This window comes from Bufo bufo, chromosome 1 (genome assembly GCF_905171765.1).
Source record: "Bufo bufo chromosome 1, aBufBuf1.1, whole genome shotgun sequence".
Taxonomy (NCBI): domain Eukaryota; kingdom Metazoa; phylum Chordata; class Amphibia; order Anura; family Bufonidae; genus Bufo; species Bufo bufo.
In genome coordinates this window covers 63,323,833-63,336,959 of record NC_053389.1, presented here as the reverse complement: position 1 = coordinate 63,336,959, position 13,127 = coordinate 63,323,833, and the positions used below count along the sequence as shown (strand labels likewise).

Below are 13,127 nucleotides of genomic sequence, written 5' to 3'. Positions count from 1 at the left end.
TACACTGGAGCGTGATAGGAAGATGCGCGAGTACAAGCGCACGTTGGTAGACGCGCTACTGAGAGCATTCCCAAATGTCACAGGGGAACCAGTGGAAGCCCAAGGCGAAGGCAGAGGAGGAGCAAGAGGTCGCCAACGCAGCTGTGTCACGGCCAGCTCCTCTGAGGGCAGGGTTAGCATGGCAGAGATGTGGAAAAGTTTTGTCACCACGCCACAGCTAACTGCACCACCCCCTGATACGGAACGTGTTAGCAGGGGGCAACATTTCACTAACATGGTGGAACAGTACCTGTGCACACCCCTCCACGTACTGACTGATGGTTCGGCCCCATTCAACTTCTGGGTCTCCAAATTGTCCACGTGGCCAGAGCTAGCCTTTTATGCCTTGGAGGTGCTGGCCTGCCCGGCGGCCAGCGTTTTGTCTGAACGTGTATTCAGCACGGCAGAGGGTGTCATTACAGACAAACGCAGCCGCCTGTCTACAGCCAATGTGGACAAGCTGACGTTCATAAAAATGAACCAGGCATGGATCCCACAGGACCTGTCCATCCCTTGTGCAGATTAGACATTAACTACCTCCCCTTAACCATATATTATTGTACTCCAGGCACTTCCTCATTCAATCCTATTTTTATTTTCATTTTACCATTATATTGCGAGCAACCCAAAGTTGAATGAACCTCTCCTCTGTCTGGGTGCCGGGGCCTAAATGTGTGACAGTGGCCTGTTCCAGTGGTGGGTGACGTGAAGCCTGATTCTCTGCTATGGCATGAAGAGACTGATTCTCTGCTGACATGAAGCCAGATTCTCTGTATGGGACCTCTGTCCAATTGATATTGGGTCATTTTTATTTTTTTTATTTTTATTTTAATTCATTTCCCTATCCACATTTGTTTGCAGGGGATTTACCTACACGTTGCTGCCTTTTGCAGCCCTCTAGCTCTTTCCTGGGCTGTTTTACAGCCTTTTTAGTGCCCAAAAGTTCGGGTCCCCATTGACTTCAATGGGGTTCGGGTTCGGGACGAAGTTCGGGTCGGGTTCGGATCCCGAACCCGAACATTTTCGGGAAGTTCGGCCGAACTTCTCGAACCCGAACATCCAGGTGTTCGCTCAACTCTATTCATGACGGATCCTTCCTGGCTATAGAAGACCTAATACAACCGGATCCGTTCATGACGGATGCATGCGGTTGTATTATTGTAACGGAAGCGTTTTTGCACGAGTGTGAAAGTAGCCTAACACTGTCCCTGCTGTTTCAGCTTACAGCATTTTTTTTGCATGTTTCTGAAACAAACATTCGAGTAAAAATCCTGCAGAGGACACAGGAGATAATCTCCAGCATGGGGTGGGGCTCAGACAAGGGGCATGGGTTAATCTTTTTCATTTTACTGGAGACCGTTCAGAGCGGGGAGGCTCCTGCTGCAGCCACTTGTCTTAAAGGGGTTGTCTCACTTCAGCAAGTGGCATTTATCATATAGACAAAGTTAATACAAGGCACTTACTAATGTATTGTGATTGTCCATATTGCCTCCTTTGCTGGCTGGATTTATTTTTCCATCACAATATACACTTCTCGTTTCCATAGTTACGACCGCCCTGCAATCCATCAGTGGTGGTCATGCTTGCACGCCATAGGAAAAAGTGGCGGCCTCTCTGGTGGCCGGGACCGTGGGAGTTCACATAGGCTGGTGCTTTTTTCTATAGTGTGCAAGCACAATCACCACTAATGGATTGCAGGGTGGTCGTAACCATGATAACGAGCAGTGTATAATGTGATGGAAAAATGAATCCAGCCAGCAAAGGAGGCAATATGGACAATCACAATACATTAGTAAGTGCCTTGTATTAACTTCCTCTACATGATAAATGCCATTTGCTGAAGAGACACGACCCCTTTAAAGGCCAGACACAGGACAGTGAGGAAAAGGTGAAGGGACATGGCTGAGCTCTTGGGATTCAAACAGAAGTATTATACACAGTTCTCACTTTTAATTGTAATGGGAGATAAATTAGGATCAAATGAAAAAGAGGAAGTGCCCAGATTTTTTTTTTTTACATTTTCTACGTTTAGTGTTCATTCAAAGGGGTTCTCCAGGCCAAAAATTATTTAGACAGCAAATCAGTACATTATAGAACAAAAGAAGTGATACTCCCCTCACCGATCCCATGCCACGCTACTCCTGGCGCTTCCTGGGGGATCCGCTGGTCTCTACTTCCTGCTCCATCTCAACACAGAGGTGTGAAGGCTGCAGCCAATCACCATTTAAAAAGTCTCTTAATACCCAGACATCCCAACCTGCAAAAACCCATTTCAGGGAGGTGTACTTCTCATTTCAGGGAGGTGTACTTCTCATTTCAGGGAGGTTTTCTTTCACAAACTTTTTATTACATTTTCCAAACATATGCAGTATCTGCACACTTTGCTCTATGGTGTGGAGGACGGGGCTGATTACTCTGCCCCAAATTATCATATTTATGTATATGATTAAAGGGATTCTGTCACCACCTATAAGCCCTGTGAGCTAAACATCTGCTCATGTCCAGGGCAGCATTCTGATTTCTAAGGTGGATTATAAAAGCTATTTGCGGCTTTATTCTGCGGAAAAACAGGTTTTACTAACCTGTCAATCATTGAACTAAGGTGCCCAAGCAGGGGAGGTCTGTGGATGCATGGTGCCCGGCCGCACGCATCGCCGTTCGTGCCCAGCGCCGCCTTCTACTCCTCAGTGCTGCCTCTCCCTCTCCCTCCCCCTCCTCCTGCTTTGAGATCCCGCGCGTGCGCACAGGCTCAGCCTGATGCGCTGTTGTGAACTGCTGGCATCGGCTTCTTCTTGGACCGTGCGCACGCGCCGAGAAGGGGACACTGCTACAGGTTGCCGGAAAGGTTTACTGTGAGTAAACTAGAGATGGGAAGTTCGGATCTTTCACATGAATCTTCGGTTCATTCGCTGAGCTGACAAGAAGCAAGTGAACCCTGTGTGTAATTTCCCACTGTAGGAAAAACACAAGCATCCGGGGGGGGGGGGGATTTAACACTGGGGTAAATAATATAATTAAAATGGAGGGTTAAATGTGTAAATGTATTTAAAAAAAAATACATCTCTCTCAATAGTTCTATAGCTACTGAATGAGACAGAAGAAGGGATGCCTTTAACATATATATCTCCTTGAGAAGCCAATTTGACCCTAAAGGGTTAATTCAACCTGTAATCTAAACTCTGTCCTGTCACTTCTCTTATCTCTCTGCTATCTGACTGAGATAAACCTTTCCGGGATATATTGTCTCACATGCGGGTGTCAGGGAGCCGCTATCTAATAGAGGGAGACTCCCTGAACTTCAGGGAGACTTGAGATCCCTGAATACCACACAATTTTTTGTGGAAAGGGGACAGATTTCAGTCCACCGATTTCATCATCAGATATTTGGAGATACAACTGGCTACGACAACATCACGTCAAACCAAAGCCTGTCCTCGGATCGGCTGATCGCCAGTGGTCTACCTTCACTAAACCCCAGGGATGAGCTACAGCTGCCCATACACACGTCCCATTACATGCCACCAAAAGGAATGGGCATCCACAACGACCGTAGAAGATTAACAGGTCATGTCTGTTAGAGCAAGAGTCCCCCCCCCCCACCCCACCCCCAGCATGATATCCAAATGTTCTTTTGAGTCATTCAGGACAAGGTCATAATAAGAGATAAGACGTGGCCCCATAAGATCTTAAAGGGCGTACCTGTAGCATCAAAATCATGAGATAACAAGTCGTGGGTCGAGCTGACGCTCCGCTCCACCTTCTGCCTCCTGTCAGCCGATACGTCACTGCTCAGAATGCTCCCATGCCTGGAAAAGAAGAAGTGAGAAGGGGTGAAGAAGGGGATATGTCCGTGTTATTTGTCTAACTGTGTGATTCGTACTTTCACTTTGTGCCGGTCATCTAATAAACCTTATCTCTAAATTACTAAAAGGTCATAAACACTTATTAAAAACACATTCTTATCAGTAAGATAGTGTTAGATCAGAGATCAGGAGCTGTCAAGCAGAGCTGCCTGATGGAACAAAGTAAAAATACAGATCCTGAAACTAGGGAATCTCAAGGCTGTACAGAGAAAGGGGCTCAACATTTATAATAAAGACCAATTTAAAAATATATATATAAAAAAGATTTTTAGCTCAAAATTAGTACAATGCAATAATTTTAAAAAATGCCCCAAAGGTGTACTTAGCCTTTAAGGCCCCTTTAAAGTGGTCGGGCATTGGGCAGATAATTGCTAACAAGCATTCGTAGGAACGCTCATTAGTGATTATCCGCCAGTGTAAAGGTGCCACCAATAACCCAGTCACCTAAATAATCGTTTGCCAGCAGCAGATGGTGGTGTCTAAACAGAACTCTACTGCCATCAAGCAATGATTCTGTATGGGAACGAGTGATGGCATTAGTGATTGCTCCTCTCTATCCTGTGTACGAGCCAGCAGTCTACTCCACTAACAAGGAAGGGAGGAACTCTTCCTTTCCAACCATTGTCTGCTAAACTGTGTAGTGTAAAGGAGCCTTAAGCTATTGTGCGCTGCCACTTTGGTTTTCCCATGCAGGGTTTGCTTACCTGGCTGCAGTGATGACAACACGTAATCACTGGCCTCAATTCTGCACCACTGAATTGGCTGCAATGGTTATGTATGTCAATGTGGTGTCAGTCCTGCAGCCAGGTAAATCAAGCCTAGTGGGGATAACGGAGGCAGAGGTGCCGGATCTAACAAGTGGGAAGTCATGTTGGTATCATTTTATGGCATGCCCCACTATTGTCATTTTTTTTGGGCGGGGGTTTGCTAAAATCAGACAAGGACAGGACCCCGTGTTAGGAGGTTAGTTTAGGGCATAACAGGCCAAGTAGGGCATAAACAGGGACAGATTTTCCCTGTGGCCCTTCAAGACAAAGTAACCACCCATGGGAGGACGTATTCAGGCCGGAGAACATCCTCTGCTTGGGTACCGGACCGGAAGGTTCAGCTCGTCCACCACCGGTAAGACCCACCCTTCTTCTTTTGCCTACTAGCATGTCTATAGACCGCTAGGCACACCGCCGTGGTCTTCATTGGTCTACTAGTCCTACCTCCGCCCTGCACAGTGGCGGTCTTGCGGACTAGACCATAAGGTGACCTGTTACCTCAGGTCCCTTGCCGTTGTTTGCATTGTTTGTTTGTAAGGGGTTCTCTTTCCAAATTCTGGGATCTTAATTTTTGATAGTAAAAGTTAAGTTTTGTCCCCTTTGTTTCACATAAAATTAGACAACTCCTTTAACCTTTTATGAACATTTAGAAAAAAGATCAACCATGGAAACTGCGGCGCTCCAGGGTACCTCAACAGCCACAGACTGGGAGTTGTAGTACATTTGGGACTCACAGGCTACATGAGCGTATTTCTCATAATTAATCCATCTGCTTTTTTTTTAGTCTATAGGGCTTTCACATGGGTGCATAAAACACACCTGTACATTAAAAATTCAGCATGCACAGCCATCATACACTTAGCACGGGTGCGTCAGTATATAATGCTAGCGGCATCCGTTTTTTAAACTGCCTGTCTTACGTAGTTCAGCTAATATGACTGATCTATTAGGGCTCATTTACATTTGCGTATTATCGATCTGTATCAATTCAGTTTTTTTCCGTAAATAAACCATGCAAATAGGGTTTAAATCCTTTTACTCTCGCTTTTTTTTAGCACTTTTTCATTGTGCATGACTTTTTACTTCAATACGCAACAATTTCCCACGGATCCATATTGGTACCGTTTATGAGCCTATAGAAGTCAAAGGGATGAATTTTAACATGTTCTGGGTTTACATAGTTCATAGGTAAGTATTCACAGTTACAGTTTTTGTTTTATCATTCAAATTTATGCAATATTATAAAAAAAAAAACTTTAAAAAGTTGATCCTTTAACAAAAAAACTATAAAAAAAACAATCAGTATTCGATCAGTATTTTCATATGTACTAATGATATATATACTAGCACTAACGATATATATACCTTATTTTTCACCCTATAAGACGCACTCCCCCCCCCCCCCACTTTAATGTCACTGCGTCTTATGGGGTGAATACTAATGAGCGTTTCCATTATGGAAGGACCAAAAGAACGGGAAACGGCGAAAGCAGCGCTCCCGGGGCTCTGTACTGACCGCTTCCTGGTCCTCTGCTGTAAGAAGAAGAGAGAGCACTGGAGGTGAAAAGCGTCAGCGTGCGAAGCAGGAGAGGTAAGTTGTTGTGGGTTTTTTTTGTGTGATCTGAGGCTGGGGGCTGATCTTATTTATATTGGGGCTCTTATCTGAGGTCTGATTGAGGGTCTTATTAACACTGGGGGTCTGACTGGGGCTGTGAGTGGAGGTCTGATTAACATGGGGGGGGGGGTTTGATTATTGGTCTGATCTGAGGTCTAATGAAAAATATTATTTTCTTATTGTCCTCCTAAAACCTAGATGCGTCTTATGGGTCGGTGCGTCTTATAGGATGAAAAATACACTAGATGCAATATCATCTGTAATCCAGTCAAAGTGTATACATATTATGGATGTTTAGGACATGGTTATGTAAAACAGGCTATATAGAAAAAAAAAAAAAAATCGCCCAAAAGAAAAACCCCTGAACCAAAGAGAAGGTCCAGAGACAGAACAAATCCAGACAAAAGTTTAAGAAATTAAAAACGTCAAAATGAGCATGTAAAGAAAATAGGCATAAATGTAATGCGAGTTGAAAGTTAACCTACCTGGTTGGTTTTCTTCCATAAAACCTAAAAGAAAAAAGAAAAAAAAAAAAGATTTTGAGCAATTTTTTAAGAAGCTTGTAAGAAAGATTTAGTATCAGATAAAGCTACATTCTAGGTTGTGAAGTGGTGCTTGAAAGTTTATGAAACCTTCATAATTTTTAATAGTTCTGCCTGATTGTGACTTAAAAGTAGATAAAGATAACCAAATCAAACAAATGAGTCAAAAATATTAGACTTGTCATTTATGTATTAGGAAAATGATGCAATATCAAATGTCTGAGATTGGCAAAAGTATGTGAACCTTTAGGCCTCATTCATACATCAGTGTCTGTGATGGCACCTGTGACAAGATGGTCAGTGGTTCATCCCTGAATATGTCCATGAAGGATCCGTGTTTGATCCATGTGCCGGGTTTTTTTTTTGCCCTCCCATGGACACTGCTAGGATGAAAATTACTTTCCAGAGCATCACCTACCAATGGTCCATGAAAACCACTGACAGAACATGGATGGCATCTGTGTTGTTTGTGGTTTTCACAGACCCATAGACTATAATGTGTGTGAGGGATTAGTGATCACGGACAAAGTAGTCCATGCTTCCTCAGTGTAATCACAGACCCACAGTCCAAGGAAAACCACTCATGTGTGAATACACCCATTAAAGTCAAAATTCAAAATAAAGTCATTAAAGCCTGTGGAGAACATTGACAGCACACGTCCATGATTCACCGACATGTAAAAGAGGCCTTAGGATTAGCAGATAACTTGAAGGTGAAATTAGAGTCAGATTTCAATCCATGGAATGATAATCAGATGTGAGTGGGCGACCGGTTTCATTTAAAGAACAGGGGTCTATCAAAGTTTGATCTTCACAACACATTTGATGGAGGCGCCGCCAGGAAAAACATGTGAGCTAGTGCTACATTTTTCTAAAAAATCAATAAATTTAGGTGGAGAAACTTTTTTGGGAAGACTTCTCACAACTGATGCTAAGGAAAACTACTCTAGTTGCCCATAGCAAAAAATCAGGTTCTTGCTAGGGATGAGCGAATCGACTTCAGATAAAACATCCAAAGTCGATTCACTCATCCCTAATTCTTGCCTTTCATTTTCTGAAGGAGCTCTCAAAAATGAAAGGTTGAAGCTAATTTGGTTGAGGAAACTGATGAAATATTGCAATTTCTTGTCTTAACAGTGGGATTTAGGCACATCCCCTAAATCTTGACAGAATCCTGATGTCCTTAACCACATATCTAAAGACCATGGAACTACTGGGTTGACCAATGTGTATAACTCGCCCTAGTATTAACCCACCAGGACAGCAGACCATCTAACGGGTACTGGGGGTGTTGTGACTGTCCCTCGATGGCAAAGAAGAGCATGAATTTTGGATTTCAATAAAATCCTTTTGTTCTCAGGGTAGATCAGCCATCACTAGAAGTACCAGGCCATGCGTGCATGTGGGGCAGGATGTAAGCTCAAGAGGGATAGCAGTCGGCTTTATTAAGTGTATGGCAATTTTAAGGCACACTGTCCCTGCTACCCGAGGTCTTCCATCAGTTCGCACATAGTCATTCCTCAGCTCCTCATCCATGTTCTTTTAGAAATGTTTCAATAATTTAGCATTTCTACCTATCATTTCTCACCATGCATGTTATACCAAAATGCACAGCAGTATAGTTTAACATTTCCACATCTACTGCTCAAACAGTCGAGGATTCCGAGAGGTCTTCAAGTTCAATACTGCCTTCTCCAAGAACTTCAACACAAATACTGTAATTAAGGCTGGTCCCCCCCTCTCCACTGGAGATGAATGAGACTCCAGTATAGTACGCTGTCCTCATCCCCTTCTCCACCAGCAACATCTGGGCTCATTGCCAAATGAAGGGCAGTTTCACCCGAGCCTGTGAAAGGGGATGACGTCTGCACTTCCTGCCTCTACGCAAGGACACGAATGCCCACGTTGTGTACAGGACTGGCCTCCTTCCATTACATAATCATTGTGTGACTTGGTCTGTTCATGAAGGACGATGCAGGAGCCCAGAACATGTCACCAGGTGCCTTTAATAAGACTAGTTCAGTTTTATGGTATCTCCGTCAAAAAGCAGTTTCCATAGTCTCTTGGGGGTTACAGCTGTATAATTGCAGATCCTAATGCCACTGGTTGTATCTGTCCTATGAGAAGAACCATCTCTCAGAAAATGAATTCTGCCGATGTAACATTAATGACCAGTCAACTCCACTGCCACAATTATATCCCAGAAACCTTGTTCCAGCAGGTACCTGCTAATCCCAAAACCGTAAACCCATGACCAATACCAGCAGAAGAAACATGCATAGTCTTTTCTTTTAAAGGATAACAGTCATAATTTTTTTTTGGAGTATTGGATTGTGGTGATTAATATTACCTTGGTGGCCCTATTTCAACTTTTCACTGTGTATTCAATTACCTCTTAATTCCACAGTTTTGTCCCCTGTACTGCCTACTTTTACCTGTGCTTAAAATAGGGTTGCTCGGCATGTTCCGAGCACGCTGCGTGCAGGGTCACATTACTGACAGCCAGGGACTTACTGACTGTAAGTAAATGATTAAAGCCAGGTCCTCCCCAGCAGCTGATAACAGTGCCTGTAACATACAGTCTGTACTGTATAAATAAAATTATTGTTTAGAAATAGAAAACACAAAATTGGCATGTGCGTATCGATTGACTCCCTTTGTTAGGAAGCCCATAAAAAGCTCTGGCGCAACCAATTACCTTCAGAAGTCACATAATTAGTGAAGTGATGTCCACCTATGTGCAATCTAAGTGTCACTTGATCTGTCATTACATATACACACCTTTTTTTGAAAGGCCCCAGAGGCTGAAACACCTAAGCAAGAGGCATCACTAACCAGGGTGGATTTGATTTAAATCAAACTGATTTAAAGAGGACCTTTCACTAGTTTAAAAACTAACTATATCAGTGGGCAGAGCGGCACCCAGGGGTCCCCCTGCACTTACTAGTATGTCTGGGCGCCGCTCCGTTCGCCCGGTATAGGCTCCGGTGTCTGCAGCTCCCTCTGTTGTACTGGGCAGAGTTTTTGTATTAGGGTTGTCCCTTGCTGCAGCGCTGGCCAATCGTAGCGCACAGCTCATAGCCTAGGACTCCCAGATTATTATTTTTTTTTTTAAATCATTGATTTTTAGCCACCCTGTCACTAACCAAACACTGCCATGAAGACCAAGGAACTCTCCAAACAAGTAAGGGACAATGTTGTTGAGAAGTACAAGTCAGGGTTAATATAAATGTGTTGGAATGGCCTCGTCAAAGCCCAGATCTCAATCCAATAGAAAATCTGTGGTCAGACGTAAAGATCGCTGTTCACAAGCGCAAACCATCCATCGTGAAGGAGCTGGAGCAGTTTTGCAAGGAGGAACGGACAAAAATCCCAGTGGTAAGATGTGGCAAGCTCATAGAGACTTATCCAAAGTGACTTGGAGCTGTGATTGCCGCAAAAGGTGGCTCTACAAAGTACTGACTTTAGGGGGGTCAATAGTTATGCACATTGACTTTTTCTGTTATTTTGCCCTATTTGTTGTTTGCTTCATAATAAAAAAATATATAAAAATCTTCAAAGTTGTGGATATGTTCTTTAAATTAAATGTTGCAAAACCTCAAACAATGTTGTTTGAAATGTCCATTTACACAGGCCACGGCTCGACCTCATTATCGGGGTGCTCCTTTTGGATGCCCCACAGCAAATGCAAGTATGTTTATTTCAAAAGGGAGAGGGGAATAAGTCCCTGCCTGACAACTAACAGTGGCTTATCTCTCACAGAAAAAAAAAAAAACATTAAGAAAGTTGAAATCCAACCGGACTGACGATTCTGTTCCCCAACATCTGCCATAGTGGCCCGCTCGGCAGCCCCCCTATGTATTAGTTCATTGACTTTCTATCGAAATCAACGATACTATCGTGTATGGTTAGCCCTAAAGGATAGGTGATAAATGTCTGATCACTGGAGGGCCCACCATTAGGACCCCCATTTGATTACAACTAAGCCCCCCCCCCCCCCCCATTCCTCCTCAAAATACAACCTGACGAAGGTGGAGTTTAAAATGAGTAGTGATAAAGCATACAAAGATTATGGGACTGAAGAACTACACAGCTTAGTGTTTTCCGTTGGCCCCAAAGACACTGAAAGGGTGGCATTGCACATGCTTGACCACCGCTCCATTCAAACTCCTCCTTAGGGTCCATTCACACGTCCGTTTTTTCTTTCCTGATCTGTTCCGTTTTTTCAGGAACAGATCTGGACCAGATCTGGACCCATTCATTTTCAATGGGTCCTGGAAAAAAACGGACAGCTCAATGTCTGATTTTTTCCAGGACCCATTGAAAATGAATGGGTCCAGATCTGGTCCAGATCTGTTCCTGAAAAAACGGAACAGATCAGGAAAGAAAAAACGGACGTGTGAATGGACCCTTATTGAGATTGTGCAGTGAGGAGGAAAAGGAAGCTCCAAAACCCCAGTTTTAGTGATTAGTGGGGGTCCTAGCGTTTGGGCAGCTTGCGATCATTTATAATCTATCTTCCAGATAAATGTCAATTTTGATAAAAACCCTTAAAGAACCACAAGATTTTTTTCGTTTTTGACTATGCCATCAGCCATAACTTTTTGTTTTATGTCTACATGTCTACTTAGGGCCTCAATTTTTCCAGGATGAGTTGTAGATTTTTGGGGACTGGATATTGTGGATGTGCTAGCGGCCATCTAGCAACCCATGTACTCAGCTCTATACACAAAATCCCAGTGGCAGGTTCCCTTTAACAAAAATAAAAATACTAGAAATATTAGATAATCGCTGCGTCCGTAACAACCTGCTCTATAAAAATATCTCATAATGTGCCCCCTCAGGTGAATGCTGTATAAAAAAAATTAAAAAAAAGCCAAAACAGCCTTTTTTTTTCACCCCGCCTCACAAAAAGTTTAATACCAAGTCTAATGTACCCAAAAATGATACCAATCAAACCGTAATCTCATCCCGCAAAAAATGAGCCCCAACATAAGACAATCACTTCCAAAATAAAAACCAAAGGCACCCATAAACCTATACATAAAAATCTGCGCTGCAAAAGCCATATGGTGCTCCTTCCATTCTGAGTCCTTCCATGTGCCCCCACAGCAGTTTACCACCTCACATGGGGTGTTGCCGTATTCAGGAGAAAATGGGTAACAAATTTTCTCCTGCTACCCCTTGCGAAAATGAAAACTTTGGGGCTAAAGCAACATTTTATTGGAAGAAACAAAACTTTTCATGTTACAGCCAGGTGTTTCCAAAGTCCGTAATACGCTTAGGGGGTCAAAGTGCTCAGAAAAAATTGATTAACATAATAAAAAAAAAAATCTACCAACAAAGGGAATTTTTTTTAATTTCACCCCCATTTTCCTCTCCTCTTGTGGAACACCTCAAGGGTTAACAAAGTCTGTAACATCAGTTTTGAATAATTTGAGGGGTGTAGTTTCAAAAATCGGGTCATTTATGGGTGGTTTACATTACGCAAGCGTTCCAAAGTTATTAACACATAAAGTGACTGTGACATGTCAGATTTGCTAAAATCGGCCTGGGATTTAAGGGAAAAAAATTGGCCCGGTACTGAAAAGGTTAAAAGTAAGCACAATAGTTCAATTAAAATGAGTAAAAACTATGGTTATTGTATTTGTCTGTTAGCATAACTTTTTGTTATTTAATCATGGACATTAATTATCAATTACCTTTTTTCTAGTCCTATTAGTGGACTTCTAAAACCATCGCAACACCGGGACTGGTGGAAAGGTGGCAAAAAAGGAAGCCAGCTCCCATCGTCAGCATCCTTATCTGCATTGGTTGCTGTACAGAAAGGATAAGCTACACAGCGACATGCAACATGAAGATTGCGATGTCACATCGGCACAACACATCTAATGATTGTCGATGGGAGACAACTGCAAAAAAAAATAAAAATAAAAATACCGTAATAAATTTACAGGACCTGCAGAGGGAGTCGTACCTACCTGATCCCTGCTGCTAGGTTTTGGCACCTTCACTCCCCCACTGTGGATCTCCTGTCTCCCTTCATTGACGAGGGCCACAGCAGACAATGACTGGCCGAAGCAGGGACATGTCGCCCATACGTCACGGGACGCAGCGTTATGACGCATGGGGAACATGTCACCACTGTGGCCAGTCATTGGCTGCAGCAGTCACATGATCCATATCAAACTGGTTGATGGCGTGTGGAGACCGGAGATCTTTAACAGCAGCAGGGGAGAGCAAAGAAGACTGAACCCTGTGGCGTGGTTCAGGTAAGTATAACTCCCTCCGCAAGTCCAGC

The 13,127-nt window shown here is 43.3% G+C and overlaps 1 protein-coding gene across 3 annotated transcripts in view; it reads right to left on the bottom strand.

Moving 5' to 3' along the window:
• Window positions 1-13,127, bottom strand: part of ARHGEF12 (Rho guanine nucleotide exchange factor 12) — a 216,531-nt gene that overhangs the window by 176,735 nt on the left and 26,669 nt on the right. For all 3 annotated transcript variants that reach the window (XM_040425180.1, XM_040425188.1, XM_040425196.1), the window contains exons 2-3: window positions 6,770-6,793; window positions 3,739-3,845 (exon numbers count right to left, since the gene is read on the bottom strand). In XM_040425180.1, coding sequence (XP_040281114.1) covers window positions 3,739-3,845; window positions 6,770-6,793 — 131 coding nt within the window. The remainder of the gene's footprint in view (window positions 1-3,738; window positions 3,846-6,769; window positions 6,794-13,127) is intronic.